Source organism: Meleagris gallopavo, chromosome 1, assembly GCF_000146605.3.
Source record: "Meleagris gallopavo isolate NT-WF06-2002-E0010 breed Aviagen turkey brand Nicholas breeding stock chromosome 1, Turkey_5.1, whole genome shotgun sequence".
Taxonomy (NCBI): domain Eukaryota; kingdom Metazoa; phylum Chordata; class Aves; order Galliformes; family Phasianidae; genus Meleagris; species Meleagris gallopavo.
Genome location: NC_015011.2, coordinates 37149672 through 37171597, shown reverse-complemented (window position 1 = coordinate 37171597; position 21926 = coordinate 37149672). Strand labels below are relative to the sequence as shown.

At 38.5% G+C, this 21926-nt stretch overlaps 2 protein-coding genes across 7 annotated transcripts in view; both read left to right on the top strand.

Moving 5' to 3' along the window:
- The first annotated feature begins 6 nt into the window (after positions 1–6).
- CCDC107 (coiled-coil domain containing 107) lies at positions 7–6984 on the top strand. Its single transcript, XM_010708214.3, has 6 exons — positions 7–53; positions 1297–1502; positions 2714–2780; positions 4053–4143; positions 5613–5722; positions 6317–6984. The coding sequence occupies exons 2-6, from the start codon at positions 1374–1376 to the stop codon at positions 6586–6588; spliced, it is 669 nt and encodes a 222-aa protein (XP_010706516.1). The 5' UTR covers positions 7–53; positions 1297–1373; the 3' UTR covers positions 6589–6984.
- Positions 6985–7467: 483 nt separating this feature from the next.
- CAPS2 (calcyphosine 2) overlaps positions 7468–21926 on the top strand; it is a 35619-nt gene continuing 21160 nt past the window's right edge. For 3 of the 6 annotated variants that reach the window (XM_031553643.1, XM_031553640.1, XM_031553655.1), the window contains exons 1-6: positions 7481–7955; positions 10198–10244; positions 11188–11233; positions 11361–11480; positions 15982–16137; positions 18408–18530. In XM_031553643.1, the coding sequence (XP_031409503.1) occupies positions 7722–7955; positions 10198–10244; positions 11188–11233; positions 11361–11480; positions 15982–16137; positions 18408–18530 (726 nt within the window). In that variant the 5' untranslated portion in view covers positions 7481–7721. Of the gene's footprint in view, positions 7956–8155; positions 8263–10197; positions 10245–11187; positions 11234–11360; positions 11481–15981; positions 16138–18407; positions 18531–21926 lie in introns of all 6 variants that reach the window. The other 3 variants (XM_019613302.1, XM_010708222.3, XM_031553651.1) reach the window with 3 other exon arrangements.

Genomic DNA, 21926 nt, shown 5'->3' with positions numbered 1-21926 from the left:
CGGCAGGGCCGGGCCCAGCCATTTCGATCCGCGGCAACAGCAGCAGCACAGAGGTACGGGCCCGCGATGCCGGAGGGGCCGCTCGGAGCCGTGTCTGTAGGGGCGGGCCGAGGATAGCCCGTGGTACGGAGGGAGCCCTGAGGGAGGTGTTGGGAATGCTTACACGTGAGCGAGCGGGACCCCAGCAGCAGCGTGTGTGAATTTTGTATCTACTGTTCCTTTATGGCCCTGTTGCTGTATGTTTGTCTTTAGAAAATTATTTACAGAGTATAGGTGAAACCGTGTCGCTTGAAATGTGTGATGCCGGTCGGCGTAACGAACGGGTAGGTGTATTGCGTTGGCTGCGGGAATGAAAACTCTTCTCCTCTTGCCATCCAGCCTGTTCAGCTTGCGAATATCCGTGCTGGTGTCTGCAGCACCTCTGATGCAGCCGTGGTCCAAGTTGTGCAGAGTTGACCCTGTGCTGGGAGGGCACTGCTCTGTGCCCTGCTCCTGCCAGGCCAGCCTTTGCTTCCTGTAGCCCTGCAGTCTTGTCATTGAGAGCAAACACTATTGGAGAAAGGAAGCAGACAAGGGAGGGAAGCATTTAGCATTCAGGCAGTACTTCTTGGCTATAAATGGGAAGCTGTTGTGGCCACACCACATATATAGTCTTTTGATTTATTTACTTAACGTTTCAAGCAGCCTGAGCTGCCTGGCAGGGTACGTCTTGACTCAGACCCTCAGGGACAGCTTTGGGGTAAATGTCTCTGTGTGCTGGCCGTAAGCATCTTTGACCTTGTCCTCCTGGGGTGAGGATAGATAGCCTTTTCTAAAAGGGACGGCCACAAATACTCCTCACATTTAATATAACTGCTGCCTTGCTCCAGAAACTGCTGTGGCCTCAGCAGGGACTCATTTGACAGAAAGGAACATGGTGCAAGATTGTATTTACTCTTAAAAGAACCAGAACAGAAATACAGCATTAAAATGTTTTCTTTGTATGTCTGTCTCTTCTGTGGTTTGTCCCTGCATTAGCCAGCATGTCTATGAAGGGAGAAACACAAAACTTGTATCTTAAAGGAGCATGGAAACTTAATTTGAGAATCTTTCCTACTCTGATTTAACTTTATGTTCTATTTATAAAAGGTTGATTACTGGTAACTTTGTTTGAATGTAGAGCTGACAGCATCATCTGCTGGAGTGAAGAGTAAAGCTGATCACAAGAAGGACAGAAATTAGTTCTGGTTGTGAAGCTGATTGCACCTCTGATTTCGTTTTTTATTTTGTCTTATTTCTTTCAATTTAACTTTTAAGGTAGTCCTCAGACAGTTCATCAAGGTCGCCCAAATCCAGGAAATCCTGAAGGTAGTGTTTACCAGAATATTCAGCAGATGAGAAATGCAGTGGCAAAAGAGATAAAGAGTGAGAGGACGAGAGGAAATGGCAGAGACTTAGCATTCACACTCATGCCCTTGTATGCTCTTGGAGTGGGAGTGTTTGCAGCATACAAATTCCTTAAGGTGAGATATAAGAAAATCATTATTATTGAAATTGGAAGGAAACTTTTTTTTTTCTCCCCAATTCTGAACTCATGTATGTGATTGTTAATGACGTTGGATCTGTCTTCTAACATAAATGCCGTAGTTAAAATAGTAGCATGTGTGATTCTTCCTAATGAAGGCATTGGTCTTATCTTTTTTAGATGCTTAAATGAGTCTTATGCTTCTTCTCCCAGTCTCATAAAAGAGTCTGAGAATATGAACAGTGCTGTTACCTGAAGCTGTAATTTAAGTTTCGTCAGTATTTTTCATTCTTCAGAATGAGCTGGGACATGGGAACGAGGCGATTCCTGCAAAATAACAGCTTTAGGTTAGCAACTGAATAGAACAGTGAGCAGTAATAATGAGCAGTCTAGAACTTCTCCCCACCCTGACCCCTCTCATTTGATCAGGCTGCTGTAACAAAGACTGCTAGCCATGAAATGCAATACCTTTTGTACCATTAGTGAATTAAGAAAGGAGAATGCGTGATCGATTTGTTCTTAATTGTTTTAGTATCACACTTGTGACATTAAATAGCATTTGCAAGACTGAGTGCATCTGGAATTTTGTTGCTTGCCTTCAGGGGGAGAAAATAAAAAAATAAGTCAAACTTATATGTATACTGCTGAACGATGTACACAGTCTATGCATGTCTATAATCAGTTTCATATTGTTTATATGATAAGAATACAATCTGCAAGGTGACGGTAGAAGTTGAACAGTTTGGGTCTAACAATGAATGTAATACTAAAAGTAATTAGGTAGTAAGGTTTAATATCATAAAAACTGTATTTTGGATGTTATGACTCTATGACTTGTGCTTGCAGGCCTGAAACAAATGTGCTTATATAGTATTAGATAGTATGTATTATATAATATTTTTATGACATTTTTATTAGTTTAAGAAAAACAGTTTTATCTCCTAATTAATAGTAATCTAGAAGGTTGCTTCCAGTACTTTTGTAAAACTGAAGATGAGGAAGCAGCCACTTTTATAGCTTTTCTCAGTCATGTTGTCATTGCTTTGAAGTGTTACGTTAATATTGCAAGAAGGCAAAGCAGAAATGAAATTTCATTAATGGAGCATAAATTTTACAGTTGCTGTTTTCTTCCAGCGAATTTCTAATGTATTTTTATTTTTAATATAAAGATATTTATGTAATCTTTTAACACAATTTTGTTTATCAAAGATGAAGGCACATGAAGAAAATCTCTCTGAGAAGGAAAAGAGTACAGAAAGGAAGGCAAAGGAAACGGGTAAGATTCCCACTCAGAATGCATACATTCACCACCTACGCGTATTTCCTGCTGAAACAAAGCTACTGATTTTCATGAATACGTTCTAGCTCAACAAGAAAGTTCTTTTCAGTTACTTTAGTGCCATTAGAAAAGGACAAAAAACATTTTGTTATTCTGTATGTTTCAAACACTAACTGGATTTGGTTGAAAACTCCCGATGGTATTATTCTTTTAAACAGTTATCGTAATACGAGGCAGAGAACCATTATATAATGGTTTCAGTTTTCTCATTGTGTAGTGGTTCTCTGCCTTGCAATGTGTAATGATCTTGTCACTCGATGCCTGGTGAACGGCTTCATTAGATTAGAGTGTTAAAATAGGATATAATATCTTTTAGAATTAATAGGATGTTGTAGGAGAATAGAACAATATTATGCAGATATACAGATTGCTCTATTTCTGGGCCAAATTAGAGATCAAAGCCATGATGTGTTCATAGAGGAGAAAAGTAAGTGAGTAGTAAAAAAAAGTAAGTGAGTAAGCTCCATCTTCATGAAGCAAAAGTACCTTTGACTGTCTGATTCAGCATATTTTGGACACACCAAGAATTGAACTTTCTTTTGGAGAAAAAGTTAAGGCACATCAAAGTTGTACTGTTCTCATACCTTTTCTTTCCCCTTTTATAGGCATGCTTCTAGTTAACTAAACAACTGGCAGCCTCTTTTGGTGTCCCTGTACAACAGATTTGTAATTGTTTTTGGCAGTGATTTATTATGCTGCTTCCTCACCACCCTCGTGTATTGTATTTTTCTTTCTTCGAAGTTTCACAGTATTTTAGGAGGTGTTACTCCTCTCAATGCCTTAAGCACTTGTTGAATGCACCTACTTGAATGTAGTTACAAGGTATGAGTAAAAAAAATTAATGACAGTATGAAGCATGAAGGCACTGCCTTTGACTCAGAAAGTCTTAAAATTGCATAGTTCTTGAGGCTGGGAAAGTGGCAGTTCTCAGATTCTACTAAGGTACACTGTGTTGGATACTGTTAGAGATAGGTTACTGGATAAGAGGGATTTCAGGACATGCATTGTAAAGTTTCTGTTCTTAACCCGGCCATCTCCTTTTCACATTCTAGATTTTAGAGAAAAAACCTTTCTGAATTTTGAATTTGTCCAATCAAAAGTATAAAGTAATATCGTTTTGGCACTGTAAACACTTCTAATGTAGCATTTTCTCTCTCTCTTTCTTCCTGCTCTTTCCCTCTTTTTTCAATTTGTTTTTCTGTTTGCTAGAACATCAGCTTTTAGAATTGGAGCAGCATCTGGCACAGACGGAGAAAATGTTAAATTCTTTGTTGACTCAGTTGGATCCACTGTCAAACTGGTGAGTGTTTCAAAAATGTTTTAGTATCCATCTTCTATTAAGTGAACTTCTGGCAAAATGTTAATAACACATTTCTGAGATACAGGTAGAAAATATTGCTTAGAAACCTTAATTACTGTTTATGTAGCACTTTGCAGGTAATAACCATTCTTTCATTAATGGTATTTTCTGCAGGCACTTCCTTTCTTTTGTTCATCAACAGAAATGCCAAAGCTCAGACTTACAATCAGATTACTGTCGCTTAAAAAGTTAAATTGTAAAGTGGACTGAGAACAATAATACTGGAAAAATACTTAAGCTCAGCAGCCTTTGAAAACCCTTGTGGGAATTAATTTTTGATAGCAAAATGAATTCTTTCAATTTGTATGTCATTAGAAGATGAAATCAGTTATCAAGCTATAGCTGCTTATTTCTGTCTTTTGAAAAAACTTTTAAACTGAATGTGTGCATTGGAGAGAAGCATAAGTGATCTTTGGTGGTGAAAAAACGGGAATGAATAATATTACCTCTCTGTAGTTTTATAAGATGTTCTTTCTTTAAGAAGTTAGGGCCTTATGCATGTACCAGAAATAAAAGTATCCACACTGTACATTTTGTGTAGACTTGACAGCTTTCATGAGGCCTAGTTTAATTTCATGATTGCTCCTTTAGTATACTTCTGAACTTAATATATATTGAAACTATTAAATAGTAAATACACTGGCCAATTTGTTTACCAAGTTCCTGACAGTCATAAGGAAGAGAAAGAGAGTAAATAAAACCAGAAATAAATAAGAAAATGCTCTAAGCTGAAATTTTCTGTATTAGCCATTGTTTTCCTAAAACCAAAATTAATTGGGTTGTCGTTTCCTTAAGTAGTCATTACTCAACCTGAGTGATTGAATCTCCACTGTTTGAATTCAACAACTATTCAGTATGTGTATGTGATCATAGAATCACAGAATATCCTGAGTTGGAAGGGGATCCACCAGGATCGCCAAGTCCAACTCCTGGCTGCATACTGGAGCACTCAAATTCAAACCATATCTGAGAGCACTGACCTAATGTTCCTTCAGCTCCATCAGACTTGGTGCTGTGACCACTGCCCTGGGCAGCCTGTTTCAGCTACCCCCTGGTAAAGAACCTTTTCCTGATACTGAACCTGATGTAACTCTGTGCTGTTCCCTTGGGCCTCTTTTTGTGGAGCTGTGCTCCAACCTCTCATCCCCAGTCTGTACATATCCAGGGTTGCCCCATCCCAGGTATAGAATCTGGCACTTGCTCTTCTTTAATTTCATACAGTTGGTGATTGTACAGCTCTCTAATCTGTTAAGATCTCTTTATGGGAGAAGTTCTCAAAGAAAAACTTGACAAAAATGATTGCTAAACTAACTATTGTATTTATGTATAGAAACTGCTATCGTATGCGTTGTTACCAAGTAGTCATTTCTAAGGTGATCTTCCAGCTGTTGATAACATCTCTTTTCTAGTGTTAATGCTTTAGCTTGTGAGCAGAAAGATGAAATAATGACACAGATCCAATCAATTAGACGACTGATGAAAGAAAGTGGATTGGATAAATCAGAAAACAAGATGACAGGTACTTCCAATTTTCAGTGGGATAGTTATCTAATTAATTTACATTTAAAACAGTCAACATCGTTCTGTGATAATGTTCAGCTCTTGCATCTTAAGTGAAATGAGTGTAGAATTAATTTTATTCTGCAGTTGTACTATTCTTCCTGTTTGAGTGGAATCTATTATCAAGTTTTTTGATACACTGTAATTTTTTTTAAAAGAATAAATGCTAAAATACTTTGAACTGACACGTTATGCTTTCAAGAAACAAGCTTCTTGAATGAAAGTCCTTGAGCAACCTATTAGTATTGATCTAACTTTAGTCTGAGGATACCTACCTTAGAGAGGACCTTAGAGGTTGTGGGCAATACTGCACAGTTACACTGAACAGCAGATTGTATATTAGTTTCCTCTGGAATCTTCCAAAAGGTGAATAGTAGTCCAAGAGAAATTTTAAATGTTAGCAACAGTTCGTTAGAAGTTTGGCAATTCTCCATTAGTTGAATTTTATTAAAAGAGAGAAAAAAGAAATAAATATTCTACTTCTGAACTGGCTCTAAACTTGAAACCTGTCCAGTAATTTAAACTAACTTTTTTTTTTTTGGTAAATTGTAAGATGTCAGCCACGTTTGTAATGAGAAACTTGAAGATCTCCTTCAGTCATTTTCTGAACATTCTCAAGAGAAAGAAATGAATGACGGAGAAGATGACGGTAATGAAGATTTGCATGAAGATGTTGATGATGATTACAGAATAGAGGAGCATGAATTATGTGATGAATGTGAAGTACATCAGTTTGAAACAGATGTAGTAGAAGACCAAGAAGTGATAAACAAGGATTTAATAGAATCAGAGATGGGATTGAGGAGACGTAATAAATATGAATGAAATCTGCATGTGTAAAACTTAAAAAGCTTATGAATTTTTTTCACAATGTTGTATGCACTTTAAACTGTTTTGAATGAAGTTATGAAGTTATGTGCACTGCTGTATGCTTTAAAAGAGGGATTAAAACTGCTCGTATCTGATCGTTCTGCAATTGATTTCAATGGCAGCAAAGTTTCCCTGGGAATGTTTACATATTTTATCTATTTATTTTTTCCTATAAAGATATTTCTGTATTCTGTATATGATACACTGTAATCTTATGTTTCACTGAAATATTGGAATATCTTGTAATTTAGACTGAAAATAATAGGTGCTTCATGTTTTGTAACTAGTAAGCACAGTACCACTTGAAGTGTGATTTCTTGAGTTCATTAAAGAGCATGAGTGATGAATTTAGCTCTTTGTGGAAGTCTTTGGAGGGAGAATAATAAGAAACAGTTACAGGGTAGATGTGTTAGAGATGCGTTAATGGAGAAATTTCTTGATTGGGAGAGAAATTTAGCTGCAAACACTGTTGAAATAATTTTCATTTGTTGTCTCATCAGGAATGGTCTATAGTTTTAATGATAGTGTAATGCATTAAGGTTTACACTGGGTAACTTCATTTTTTTTTCCCACAGCTGTTACTGGTTAGACCTTGCAGCTGCGTAATCATTGACTTACCCCTTAGTACTTGTGTCCTTGCTTCATATTAAGGCTATAGAACCTGGCCTGATTCATTGTAACGTGCTGTTATTTTAAGTTAGTATTACCAGATGTTTTAGTGCTTCTCATCCAAGAACTGTAGGGCTTGGTTGTTTCTTATGTATTGTGCCAACTGGATTGTGGCTTTCTGGGTCAATTTTTAAAAAGCTTTTATTATTCTCTTTGTCATAATCATTTCTATCCAGACCTTAGTTTTCTCTTCACTTCATGCACGTGCCTATGATGCTGCAATGCTTCAATTGCAGAAATCACTTAAGAGGTCAGTTTGCCTGAAGAATGCTATTGGTTTTTGGTTTTAGAAGTACGTAGCTTTTAAACAGGTATAGTGCCGTGACTCTTACGCAACTCGGCTGCCTTTTCTCTGCTTGTTTTGCTCCCTCGGAGCCTGAGGGCAGCCCAGGGTCTGCTGAGCCTCCACAGCGCCCTGCATGGCCAGGGGCGGAGTGACGCGGCGCCGTTACCACGGGGACGCTTGGGGCGGCCGCCCTCCTCCGGCCCTCCCTGGTTTGCCCGGCGTTAGCTGCGTTGCGCTCCGCCTGAAGCTTCGTTGGGAGGGCCGGGGCCGTGCCAGGCAGTTTGTGCCGATTTGTGTCGAACGCCTCGAGAGAAAGGTCGTGCGTCTGGGAGGCCGCCTCAGCGAGTCCTGCGCGTACACAGCGCGGGTGCGTTTCCCGCCTGGTAAAGGGAGTGGGAGGTCCGGAAGGTAGAAGCGGGGTCAGCCTTCGTGGATGGCGGTCTAAAAAGGGAGCGTCTGTTGTCTGGGAAAATACGCAATGAGCTTTGGGTTTAAACTCGCTAGATGGAAGAAAAAAACAGCCCGGCAGGGAGGGCAAACGGGTGAAATGTGAGCTGTGTTTTTCAGTTTATTCTGAAGGCTGTCACTGCGTTTGTATGGATTTGGAAGTGAAAGGAATTGCTGCATCCCCTCGAAGGCAGACTCAGCTGTTGTCGAGAGGAAAGAAATGTCAGGTATGTTAACAGAGGGTGTGTGGTTTTTTTCTGTCCCTAAACTGAGTTTTTTACAGAACTTTAACCATACACTAAGGTTTTGAGTTCAGGGCTTCAGTGTATTCAGTAGAGAAGAAAGCTTATAAAGAAGTTAATTCTGACAAAGGTGATAGTTTAGTATGATAACTCAATACGACTGTTTCTCAAATAAAGAGAAGGATTTCAGAAAGAGGCACACCAACATGCTGAGTATTACCTGGAGTGTAAGAACAAATTATGTTTGCAGCAAGGACTCAACCTGTGCTCTGTGCTGTTTCAGACTCCTGATGAAACTGATGACAGCTCTGACTGCGTTTTGTTTTCCAAAAGAGCAATAAAGTATAACAGCCTTCAAAACATAATCTCAGAAGGAGTGATTCCACACTGACTTTGTGTGAAATAAATCCTAGTGCTTAGCATTCGTTATGAGAGGTAATCTTATTTTTCAGGTAGTGACTGACCTGTTGAGTTAAGATAGGTAGACAGGATTATTACTGTAGCAGAGACTTTCAGGTTAATTTTTGAAAGGCTGACTAGAGTAAATACGATCTTGGATTATGAGAGCCACTGGTTTTATTACAGGTAAAGTAAATATTTTTTGTAAGAGTTGATTTTTCTCACAGATATGGGCGTAAAGTATGCAGTGAAGTAAACTTCATCTGCGGTGTTCCTTTAGCCCGCATGCACCCATTTACCTTCCATGTTTTTTGAAAAAACTTGGGTATTTGCTCTAGGTTGTAAAAGAAACATTCTTTTTATGCCTGTCAGTTTACAAATTTAGACTCCTTATTACATGACTCTTTGTGGCTTGAAAAATTGTAGATTGAAATGACGTTGAGACTGTGTCCTAGTAAATGTGGGTAGTCTTCAGGACAACTTTTCTTTATTCCTCATTTGATGACTCTCAGAAAAGGCATTAAACGTGTTGTGTTCTTTTTTCTTAAAGGCAGTTGAAATGCTGCAGAAAAACTTGTGATTTAATGCACTGCAAAAATACATGAGACAGCACACTATTATCCAAAAAAGACCAGAGTTTGTTTACTTTGGTTAGTTTGAGGAGTAAGACTGCATTTTATCCCTTAAAAGCTTTTAACATATTTCACCACAAGGTGGTGGTGTTCATTATGTGCGGCCGCTCTGAGAGAGATTCTTTCTTTTATCATCCTTTTTTTTTTTCCTTCTTCCCTTTTCCCCCCCAAACCTAAATACCCTTTTCTGAAGACACCGGAAGGTGGTGGTGCTCAGTTTTGAACTCTCTTTTCCAGGGGTATGCTGCCAGGGTGTGTGGGGAGGAAAGCATTTAACAGTTCTGTGATGGCTTTCAAATCATGCATGCATTAGGCCACAGCTGGAAGCAGGATGCTTGCACAGTTCAGGCTGCAATGCTGACATCTATATGTTAAGGTCTTTTAAAAAACAAGATGCTGCAGAACATCTGTGAGCCATATATATATATTTTTTTTCCCAACTGGAAGGCCAGCTGGAGGAATTGCTCCTGGCTCGATGTAAACCAGCTGTCTGTCTGTGGTTTCAGTTCATGGGCTGGCTGAGGGCTGGATCAGAAACATTCCAGCCATCATCCGTGTGACCTGAAATCTGGTGAGCAGTTGTTGTATGATCAAAATCTCAGGAACATGGATTATTTTTAATGTATTAATAGCTGGTGTGGATGCTGTCTGTATTCTTAATGACAAGAAAACTTTCTGTATTGATGACTACTGAATATTCTTGTTTCAAGATCTGTAAGAATCAACTTTTGGTGAAAAGCTTTTGTTTTGTCCTTTTCTTAGTGCTATCTCAGTCAAATACATGTATCAGATGTCTGGAGACCTTGGTTCTTAACCAAGGCAGGCTGAAAGAGACAACTGTGTGTTTATCTCCTGATCTCTGTCAGCATGTAATAATGTATCCTTCTAGGGGTGGAGACCAGACACAAGTGCTGCTCGGGGTCCTCGCCCACCAGAGTAAGTCTGCTCATGTTTTTCATCTGATTTCTTTAATAATTTACACCATACAATTGCATTTCTATTGATATGTAAATTGGTGTTTCAAGAAATTTATCATCTTAAGGCTGTTTTCTGTGACATATTTAAAGCAAAAATTTTCAATGCGTTATTTACATTAGTGAAGTGCCTTACAGCCACTGTATCTTTCTATATTATTTTCCAACTGTGTGTCATTATGGCCTTGTGTTGTTCATATCTGCATCAAAGAACTTCAACTTTTTGTGTACTGTCAGTCAGTTTGCAATGAAAAACAACTGGAAATTAATGAGCTCTATTATTTGTAGAAGCAATCATGTTATAATGGGGTTGTTTGGAAATACTAGCAGTAAAATTCAGTCCCCCAGAGGGTACCTGAGGTAAAGACATAAGACACAGAAATTCTTAAATAAATCTGTGATATTTTCATTTCTTTAAGCAGAAGTGTGTGTGTGTGTGTGTGTGTGTGTGTGTCTATACACACTGAAGTATAGTTTGCTTCCACTATGTAGTTAGCTTCCACTGTATTAGTCTAGTTCAGATAATTGAGAAGGCTTGCATCCTGAGGAATTATTGCTTCCCTGTGGGCTCTCTGGTGACTGATTGTAGAGGGGTGTTTCCACAGTCCTGCTGTGGATAATGGAAATAAGAATTCTTGATTTATGATCTGTTGCTTTGCTGGGGCTGTCTGAGGCTGGGAAGGAAGGAGAACCTTGCAGGGGCCTTTTGTGGTTGCTGGTATAAAGGAGGAAAAGCTCAGTGTCTGGCTCCTGAGGGGCTAATAGACGTTTCCTAAGTAGGCTGTTTCTAGTTGTAAGGAAACTTTTTTGTAGGTACTAATAGGAGTAACTATTGGAGTTTGTTTTTAATGTAACTGGAAAAATAAGAAACGTATTGTTCCTAAAATCATTTCAACTTTCTGCAGGGTGCCGTGCCTAGATCTAGGGAAGCTGGGAGATTCTGATGATGAGGTAATTATAAATTAATTTGGTCTTGAATGGTTTTTAGAACTCACGTGTTGCAAGAACTTAGCAAATACATTTCTGAATATTAAAAAAAAAACAAACAAACCCGATCACGTGCCCTTTCTTGTTTTAGGATGGGAACTCTTACGTACCATGCAGTAGAAGTTTTCCTCACACACACTCTCTAAATTCATCTTCGGATTGGAGAACATCATTAGAAATGCCACGTGGGCAGCATCTACCATCTCAACAGGTCAGTCTCTCATAACAAGTCTGTTTAAAATGTGCCCCTTCAGTAGTAATTTGGAAAAAGTAGTTTAATATTTTAGTATCATCATACAGATTTTTTTTTGTTTTTTTTTTTTTTCTTTCTCCTTCAATTAAATTCTCATATCCAATTGCTAATGGTCCAAAATAATTTTGTCAAAGGAGTTTTTACTGAGAAGCCTATAGCATATCCAGTGTTTGTTTAATGCCTGAGCTCATCTTTGTTGGTAGATGCATTTATCCTTCTCACAATCACTTGCAAGAGAGATATTAATAACTAGCTTTATTAACAGTTTGTCAAAGAAACTGAGTAGCATTGAGATAGCATGTAACTTTATCTTTCTGATGTGTTAACTTAAAAAAGTTAAAAGGTAAGATCAGTAGTGATCATTAAACACACGACTGAAGAAAACAACCTAAGCTTATATACGCTTATATAAGCTAAAATAAGCTTAAATAAGCTTATATAAGCTTATAAACAATTAAGAATTCTTTCTATGGAAGAACAGTTACTTTTGAAAAGGGAACTTTTGGAATTAGGTACAGATATTTCTCTCAGACTTTTCCTCAGTCTCTTATCTTTAAGATATGTTTGATATTAATTTTGAAAGTACCCTCAATTGGACTGAGCGCTTTCATTGTTAAAATATCCCAGTCACCTACCAGCATTATTTTCTGGTTGACTAAAACTTAATTGCTGCAAATCTTCGATGCTTTATAAGGAATACCAGTAGTGCAGATGGTAAAGCATTCTGATTTAAAAATTACAGCATTGTTCAGGATCAGCGTCCAGTATAATAAATGTAAAAGTTAATTGCTCAGATAGTTTTCCTTTGAACATTGGTCTGAGTTAAGTTTGGAAAAAATAAAAGTGACAATTTTTTTTTTGACCATTCCATACGTCTGAGATTTTGCTAATTACTATTTAATTTCTCTTTTTGTTTAAACATATTTCTAGAATGTCTTGTCAGATGAAAAGAGGTAAAGCAGATTAAGAAATGTACACTGACGAAGTTAGCAACTGAACAGTAAACACAGCAGTGAATGGTCTGAAAGTGTAGTATGTTTCAACATCTTTTGCCTTCCAGGAAATAGCTTATTTAACAGTCTTCTTCATGTGTTATTCTACATCCCATAATATTTTGAAAATGTTTCAAAAATGATAATTAGAGAGAAAATGCTGACGTTTAATACAACACTTCTCTATTAGTGATCCCTAAATATTTGAGAGGTTAGGTATCAGGAGCTTTTAAATTAATTCAGGAAGAGTAGTACCAACATATTTTTCTGTCATTGTCATGCACTTAACATAAACTTTGTAATGTTTTATTTGTGCAATTTTATTTGGTTAGAGTGCAGGAAATACCCTGATTTACCAGTGTTATCTGGAAGAACTGGGAAGTACTTTCTACTGTTTAAAAATCTATTATTTCAGAAATATTTAACTTAAACCTAAGAACTACTGAATGACTATGTCTGTCTAGAGCAGTAGTGCTGCCAGGGAGAAAACAATTATGAATACATTTACATATAATCTCTGTTCCTAATTTATTGACCTATATGGCAGGACTCCAGATTGGCTGGCACTCGAAGGTGAATCTGCCAGTATCATCATTTTGTTTCCCTGTATGACCAAGTGGTTTCCCAACTTGAAACAAAATATATTTAAATCTGAAATATTTAGTAGGTTTTTTGTTGTTGTTTCTTTTTTAAATAGAGAAAATATAGAGCAGTGTAGAGTAGGAGAGAATTAAAAAGTTTGTATATAGCTTCATTCCTGCACATTGTGTCTCTTGCATGTACTCATGGGTGCTGTAAAATCAAACACTTTGAATTGCAGTAGACCAGTCTCTAGAGGGGGTTTGGTTTGATTGCCTTTGCTAAATGCTCTCTGTCTGGTCCTTGCAATTTCACAGTATAAGCTATAGCCCCTGGGCTGCAAGTGTGCTGCTCCAGGCTGTGCCTCCCTGTCCTCCACGCTCTGTAGAAGAGTCTCTCTCCTGATTGACCTTGTCATTTCCTCCAGAGAAGGCACAGTCTCCTTTCTACCCCCATCCCCTCCTTCAGGTTCCTTTACTTCATCCTGTTTTACTGAAGGTAACTAGTAAAATTGTGAATAAAAATAGACAAACATAAAACATATCCATCACAAAAACCTGAAGAGGTTTTCTGATAACACTGGTCTGAATAACACTGATTTGCTGCAGCTTCTCACCTACTCTTTATTATTGCTTAAGCTTCTGCATGCTGCCTGAAACCTAACTCTTTTATTGTTTCTTAGAGTTCACAGCTAACGAGTATGTTCATTAATTAGGCAATATGTATGGATTGTACAGACTGAGATAACTGGACTAGGAGTGCTTTAGCTCTCAGAATATCTCTATATCCAACAAAGGTATTCATGCACATTTTAAAATGCACCTGTAAGCACGGGGGGAAGAAAAAGAAAAGGCATAGCTCTGCCAAAAAGAACTTCTGGGTACTGGTGGATGGGAAGCTTAACATGAGCTTGCACTGTGACCTTATAGCCAAGAAAGCCACCATATCCTGGGCTGCATCAAAAGAAGCGTGGCCAGCAGGGTGAGGGAGGTGATCCTGCCTCTCTGCTCTGCACTGGTGAGACCTTACCTGGAGTATTGCATCCAGATGTGGAGTCCTCAGCACAGGAGAGATGTGGACCTGTTGGAGTGCGTCCAGAGGAGGGTCGCAAAAATGATCCAAGGGATGGAACACCTTTCCTGTGAGGATAGGCTGAGAGGGCTGGGGCTCTTCAGGCTGGAGAAGGCTCAGGGGGAGGCACGATAGTGATTTTTCAGAATCTATATGAAAGAGGGAGACAGACTCTTTATCAAGTATGGATGTGATGGAACACAGGAAAAAGGTTTCAGTCTAAAACAGGAGATTTAATTGGGTATAAGGAAAGTGTTTTTATGACAGGAGTAGTGAAGCACTGGAACAGGTGCCCAGAAGTGTGGTGGAAGCCCCATTCCTGGAGACACTCAAGGTCAGGCTGGATGGAGCTCTGGGCAACCATCATCTAGCTGTAGGTGTCCCTGTTCATTGCAGGGAAGTTGGACTAGAGGAGACCTTTAAAGGTCTCTTCCAACTCAATTCTATTTTTAACTGCAAATTATCTATTTTCCTTTGTATGGCATTATAATCACAGTGCATACATATTTCAGTTGCTATGCTCTTCTTAGCTTTGGATGCCTATAGTTGTTTGTTTTTTTTTTTAATATGTTCATACAAGTAAATCTATCTAGCTGCAGGAATGCTACAAGAGGTTGGTATGACTTTGACTGTTTCAAAGTCTTTCTTCCTTTCTTCTCTGCTTTCCTTTATCTTGGCTGCTCCCTTTCTGCCTTCGTTATGTCTTAAATACTGTAGTGCTAAATTTACAGTAATGCATCTTCTGTTCATTTACTTTCTTTTTGCCGTCTCTCTCTCTTCTTATTTATTATTTTGCTTGACTTTTGGGGAGAAGACTTTTCAAGCAGTTCTGAAATATTAAGATCACATTCATCTCAGCGAGTGCCCTTTATTTCTGCATTGCTTGCTTTTGGGGCCCTGACTGAGCATTCCTTTAGCAATATATATTCCAGCTTCCTCAGTAACAGTCCGTGTAAGTAAATCTTTCCAAAATAGGTCACTTTTGGAATAATAATTTGAATGTGGTCTTATTATTCAGGGATAAACTAGTAAAGGCACGTGGATCCCCTTTTGAATGAGAAAGTTGCCCTTTAAAGAACATTTTGAAGATCTGAGTTTCTTGAAAAACCGTTTTCTAGAACAGGACTGTTTACTGATGTCCATATCCAGCATTTCTACTGGACACATCTCATCTTAAGAATCTTATTTTTGTTAGCTTTGAGGAGATATCAATTAAACATTGAAGGTGTTGGTTATTCAGGAAGAGAAGGAAGAATGGAATCTTGAGCTTATCTTCTTGCAACTGTTCCTACTCATCAGCCTTCATTGCACAGACTGCTAAAAAGAATGTAAGGTTAGGAAGATACTTAGTTGCCTTCATAGCCTTTTCAGCTGATGTTTTCAGGAAGGGAGTGGACTGCCTAGCACTCATCTACTATTGGAATCTTTGACTAAAAACAGTCCATCAACCTAGTTTCAGCCCTTCAAAATCAGTTGTCAGAATACCTGCTTAATTAATCTGTAACGTCTTATAGGACAGCACCAGTGAATCTTAACTTTGCATAAATGTATTTGGCTGTGTACTACTTAGATTTAAAAAAAAAAAAAGGTAGATTTCATAGAACTCTACGAAAATTTAACGTGAATTTGCTGTCATGCACTTTTTTTTTCTTAACGTGAAGCATAGTGTCAAATAGTTTCAGAAGTTATTGCAAATGGGAATTATGAAAATGCTGTTCTCTTTTAAGATCCCAACCAGAGGCATTTATATTAATTACTCTTTCTGTCAAAAGAAAGACTAACTTGTATTGATTACTCTGCATTCTGTTCTGGAGCAGAGGACACTACCAGAAAATCTGCCAACCCCTACAGACAAATATAAACAGAAGTATCGTCAGTATGAAGCAGATATGAAGGAAGAGTATAAGCAGTACTCTGAGAGAACTGCAGAAAAGAAAAGAAACCACCTCCAGTGTCCAGAAGCTTCAGTAAAGGTGCTGGCAAAGTAGTAATTGCATTTTTAAGTGGTAAATGTTTGTTGGTGTTTCATTCAGTGTGTGGAGAGATTTGCATTTGTGTATATATATATATATATATATATACATGTGTGTATATATATATGCTATTTGTATATATGTATATATAAGAGATTTCCATATATGCTTTTTGGCATTTAACACTTAGCAGAGAATAAAGAATATAGGAAGTTTACTTCAGCTGCTCTATAGAATAAGAGATGGTGGTCCTTGTAAATACGCTTCTGTTCTCTGCTATCATGTCTGCCCTCATAGCGCACGTCTGGCCTGGAAGTTGACATTAGTGTGATTGATGGGGATGAGCCTGGAGCCTAAGAAGATAAGTGACAGGGGAAAGATCTTGGTAAAATGTTATTTCCAAATATGGAAATGCATTCAGGCTTTTTTTTTTTCCCTCCCCCTGAGTATTCTGTTGAATTATGTTTGTACCGAGGACTTAGAAAAGAAATGGTGAAATATGTGGTCTGAACCTTTAAGAACTATTCATGCTGAAAATGGACAGAAATATGGAGCTAAGAGAATAGAAAATAATTTCTCTACTTCTTGTCTTGACCTTATGTAAGATCCAGCGCGTGTAGCCCGCAAAGCTTGGACTGCAAGCTGTGTTAATTCTACCAGGTTTCTTAATTGTTTGTAAGGTAAAACTAAGCAACAAACAAGGGAAGATCAGGTTCTTGAGTGAAGGTGCCCAGCAAGGAACAGAAACAGAAGTGAGCAGATTATATGAGGACTGGTCAAAGCTAGACTGTGCTGGGGGTAGATGACCGCTTCAGAGTATTACTGGCATACAACATTCAGAATATTAATGGCTAAATACACAGTTGTTGAGCTAATATGCTGTGCCTATTGCTTTTCAGATAAAACGTTTGTAATAATTGACAGATTATTTTATTTGCTTAGTGTTCAGTAGCATGAAGAGAGATGGCTTTGTAGAAAACAAAGATTTTTTTTATTGCTTGGGTTAAGGTCTCTTTTGCACATATTACTTAAAATTTTAAAGGATTTTCTCCCCTTCGAGCCACACTTCTGATATTCAGGTAATACTTGGAGAACATACAGAACCTTTATTTATTGGTACTTCAAGTAAAAACTGTGTGAAGAAAACAAATTTGTTGTCTTGTTAAGTGTGCTTTTATGTTCGATGGTGGGTAAGAAAGTCCATTCTGGTGTTTTGTGGTAGCATTACTTTTGTTTTTGTTTCCACTCCTACGCACCAGCCTGACACAGTGATGTCATCTGTTTTCCAAGGAGTGAATCCTTCATATACTGTTCTGCAAGCCCATCAAAAGGGTATTGATATGAGTGGCCAAGTTAGTCTGAAACTAACTAAGGAATAGGCAACAAGCCTAAACACAGAGAAAAGGCAGGCCTGGCCCATTCCAGCACATTTGGGTTCAAGACAGGTGAATGCCAAGCACCAGAAGCTGTGTCTGTCAATTCTTGTGGCAGATATAATATCTAACTAAGAAAATTAATCTGCTAGACATTATTGCTATCTTATTAAATAATAAACTTTCATTAGATTTCAAGATATTATTTTGCTCCATTGTTGAAACTTGTAACTTTTCTTCCCTGAAAAGAAGCTGCTCCTATAGCAACGTAGATAATAATTTGTCCCTATTGATTTGTCTCCATGTGTCCTCTTTTCCAAGTTCTGTAATCCTCCATGTGGGAAATACTTCTGTAATCTAGTCAGACTGATTTAGAAGTCTCTTAGAGCCAACACGCTTCAGTCCTTTCTCCTATCCAGACAGCATTTTAACTTCTTTGCTGATCAAAAAGCAGCACCTCTGTGATTGAGATCTTATACACCTGATGGCAAACCTTTTGCTTTATCTTTGATGTTCTTTAACAGAACAGAGAGAGCTCTTGTCTTTTTCAGAGAGGTACTTACAGTCCACTTTCTCCCTGACTTGCTGCTGGTTTTCAGCAAAGTTTGTAGAACCGTGATATTTTTTGACATTTTTTGTTGTTTACTTGTTTCAGTATGATTGGAAGTTGGTAAGCATTCAGAAGTTGGAAAGCAACACTAGTGAGCAAAATCTGTTTTAATAGAAATAGAATAGAGTTCTGTTTTAATAGAAAGCTAGGCTTATAATTTCTTCGCCTTTTTAATTATCATAAAAGTAGGATAAATAAACTTCTAAAAAATGCTTTTAAATAAATTAAGGAAATTGTTTTGATGTTAATAATTTGATTTCTGAAAATAATAATTTATTTTTGCTTAGGGTTCACAGTTTGAAGATGGGCACAATGATGATCGTACAGCTCTTGATGAGAAAGCTCTCCTGCAGCAATGCTACACAAGCAAACCCTACAATACGCAACACAATATGAGGAAATCAGAAGCTGTAAGTGTTTTGGCTGTTGTTGGACTGTTAACTGTCTCTATACTTGTAGAATGACTTGTAGGTGTTCAGTAGAAGTTAGGCTTTTGATGATTTGGTCCTAGTCTGTAATTGTCATTGTAGGGGTTTAAACATTTGTTTCGATGGGAGCTGAGTTAAGTAATCCAGTGAGCAATTTTAAAATCTCTTTTGCAATGCTTGGTATTTTTTATGCTGTAATGTGAATAACTGAGAATGCGCGTTAAAAATCAATAGGTACAACTAAAAAGAGCTGAGTGACTTGTGTGAATCTGACTGTACTGTTCTATGTCTTCTAGTCTCTAGCCTGTACATGAGCCTGTATTCTATGGTGCATAGATTTCATGATTCTGTCAGCTTTTACTCTGACTAGTTTCCCGAGTAAATGGTCTAAGTTTCCTCATTAACTGTTGGAATGGAACATGTGATGATAACCCTCTTCGTAAGCAGTATGGACTCTGCTGTTGGCATTAGATTTAGGTGTCTCCAAGCTCCAAGGGTGGATTGAATTCTACAGCATCTATAAGCAACATGTTCCTGTGCTGCTTCACTATTCCCTTTATGAAGTACTTCTTCCTATCACCATTGTTGAGCCTCAGAAGGCCCAGTGTGTGACTTTGGTCTCCTGGAGGCTGGCTGCTGCTATCTGAAGGAAAAAAAAAAAAAAGTTTGGCTATGTCATCTTTGCCTTTTAGTTATAGGATTTAGAACACCCCATACCTGCTTCCTTTGCAGTCTAAACAAAACCAAATTCCCTTAGTTTCTCTTTCCAGTTTCTTCTGTTCAGATCCTCTGTTGGATCCTCTCCAGTTTCCTTTCATCCTTATTAATTTTGTGGAAAAGGCAGCCCTTCAAACTGGAAATAGATGTGGCTTTGCTGTTACAAGAGGAAATGCTAATTTCTCTTATATTGACATACTCAGTATGTTTCTTTTATTTCTTACGTAGACACAATTCTTACTCTTTTTAGGACTGATCAACTGGAGCATTGTCCTTTTAAGGCTAAATTTTAAATTGGGCGTTATTTGAAGTGGTGAAGAATCTTAAGATTTTAGGTACTGCTTGATTCAGTATTTTCATGTGCAGAGTGATGGCCTTCATAACTTAATTTTGAAGGTATTATCAAACAGAATTAGCATTCTAACATCCTGATGGAATAATAAGCCATGATAAATTTTATGAGACTATGAAAGTAAATAATTTTTCACTTATTTTGTTTGTTCATTACTAAGTACTGAAGTTCACGTCATTGCAAACATATGTTTGATTTCTGGTCTTGCTAAATTGGATATGAACATTGTGCTATTGATGTCACCATTCATTTTTATGATCAGAAAATCTCTATAGAAAGTACTCTTACGAAGAATTTCCTGTTCATTATTTCTAAAATAAATCTAAAAATCTATACAATACAATGGGCATAATAGGCAGGAGGGGAAGTTTTGATGTACTTTTAGATTAACTACTGCTAAATCAAATAAGCTGAAGAGACTGATAAAAGGAGCAGTGCAGAACAGCCAAATGGCAGGTACACTGCAGCTGGCATGCTTTAAAAGGAAGCCAGCAGGTTTCTGAGGGACTGTCTGAAGCCCTTTTGTTACTGATTAGCACTCATGGTTACACAGGCTGCCTATCTCTTTCTAGGAGCATCTCTTAGGTTCTTTCATGTTCAAGATTCTGATAGAAGTGGTAATAATAGAAAAAATTAGAAGTAACTACTGCTTACGTAATAATTAAATTGGATATGTGTTGCCTCCATTGTAGGCATTTGATTTTTAAAGTACATTTAAAAATTTGCTTAAGAATACACAGTACTTTTAAAATTTTTCTTTACTATGATCATTACTAAAACTTTTAATGTTAAAATAGATTGTCTTTTAAATTTTCTTGAGGTTTGGAATGAGAATTACCTTATCTAATATGAATTACAGTAAGCATAAGATGTTGAACAAGACTGGACCCAGCACAGACCCCTGGGGGACCCCACTGGTTACAGGTCTCCAGCCAGATTCTGCACCACCAACGACGACCCTCTGCTCTCTGCCAGTCAGCCAGTTCTCAACCCACCTCACTGTCCACTCATCTATCCCACACTTCCTCAGCTTTGTTATAAGAATGTTGTGGGAGACAGTATCAAATGCCTTTCTAAAATCAAGGTAGACTACATCTATCGCTCTTCCCCCATCCACCCAGCATGTGACAGATTCATAGAAGGCCACCAGGTTGGTCGAGCACGACCTCCCCTTGGTGAACCCATGCTGACTACTCCTGATAACCTCCTTTTCTCCCAGTTGTCTGGAGATGGTATCCAGCACAAGCTGTTCCATCACCTTTCCAGGGACGGAGGTGAGGCTGACAGGCCTATAATTACCCGGATCTTCCTTCTTGCCCTTTTTGAAGACGGGAGTGACATTGGCTATCCTCCAGTCTTCAGGGACCTCCCCTGTTATCCAAGACCTCTCAAAAATGATGGAGAGCGGTTCGGCAATGACCTTCACCAGCTCCCTCAGCGCACGTGGATGCACCCCATCAGGTCCCATGGACTTGTGGACCTTAGTACTGCCTAGGCGCTCACGCATGTCCTCTTTCCTGACTAAAGGGAAGTCTCCCATTCCCCAGACCCTCTCCCTAACCTCCAGGGTGTGGGAAACCTGAGGGAGAGCCTTTTCACTGAAGACGGAAGTAAAGAAGGCATTCAGTATCTCTGCCTTCTCAGCATCTCCTGTTACCAGAACCTCCCCCTCACTTAGTAAGGGGCCCACATTCTCTCTAGTTTTCCTTTTGCTATTAACATACTTGAAGAAGCCTTTTTTATTATCCTTTATCACTTTAGCCAGATTGAATTCCAGGCAGGCTTTAGCCTTCCTCGTTGTATCCCTGCAGGCCCTGACTACATTCCTATATTCTTCCCAAGTGGTCAGACCCTTTTTTCACATGTCATGGACCTTCTTCTTTCCTTTGAGCTTGCGCATGAGCTCCTTGCTCATCCACACAGGTCTCCTGCCACCTTTTCCCGATTTCTTGCTCACAGGGACGCACCGATCCTGAGCTTGGAAGAAGAGCTGTTTAAATGCTGACCAGCTCTGAGGCCCCCTTATCTTCTAACACCCGAGCCCACGGGATAGCTCCAAGTAGGTCCCGGAAGAGATCGAAGTTGGCTCTCCTAAAGTCCAGGGTAGCAATCCTACTTATTGCTTTGCTTCTTCCACTCAGGATCTTGAACTCCACCATCTCATGATCACTACAACCCAAACTGCCCCCAACCTTTACTTCCTTAATAAGTCCATCCCTGTTGGTGAGAATAAGGTCCAGTAACACCCCTCCCCACGTCGGTTCCTCCACCACCTGCATCAGAAAGTTGTCTTCAACGCACTGCAAGAA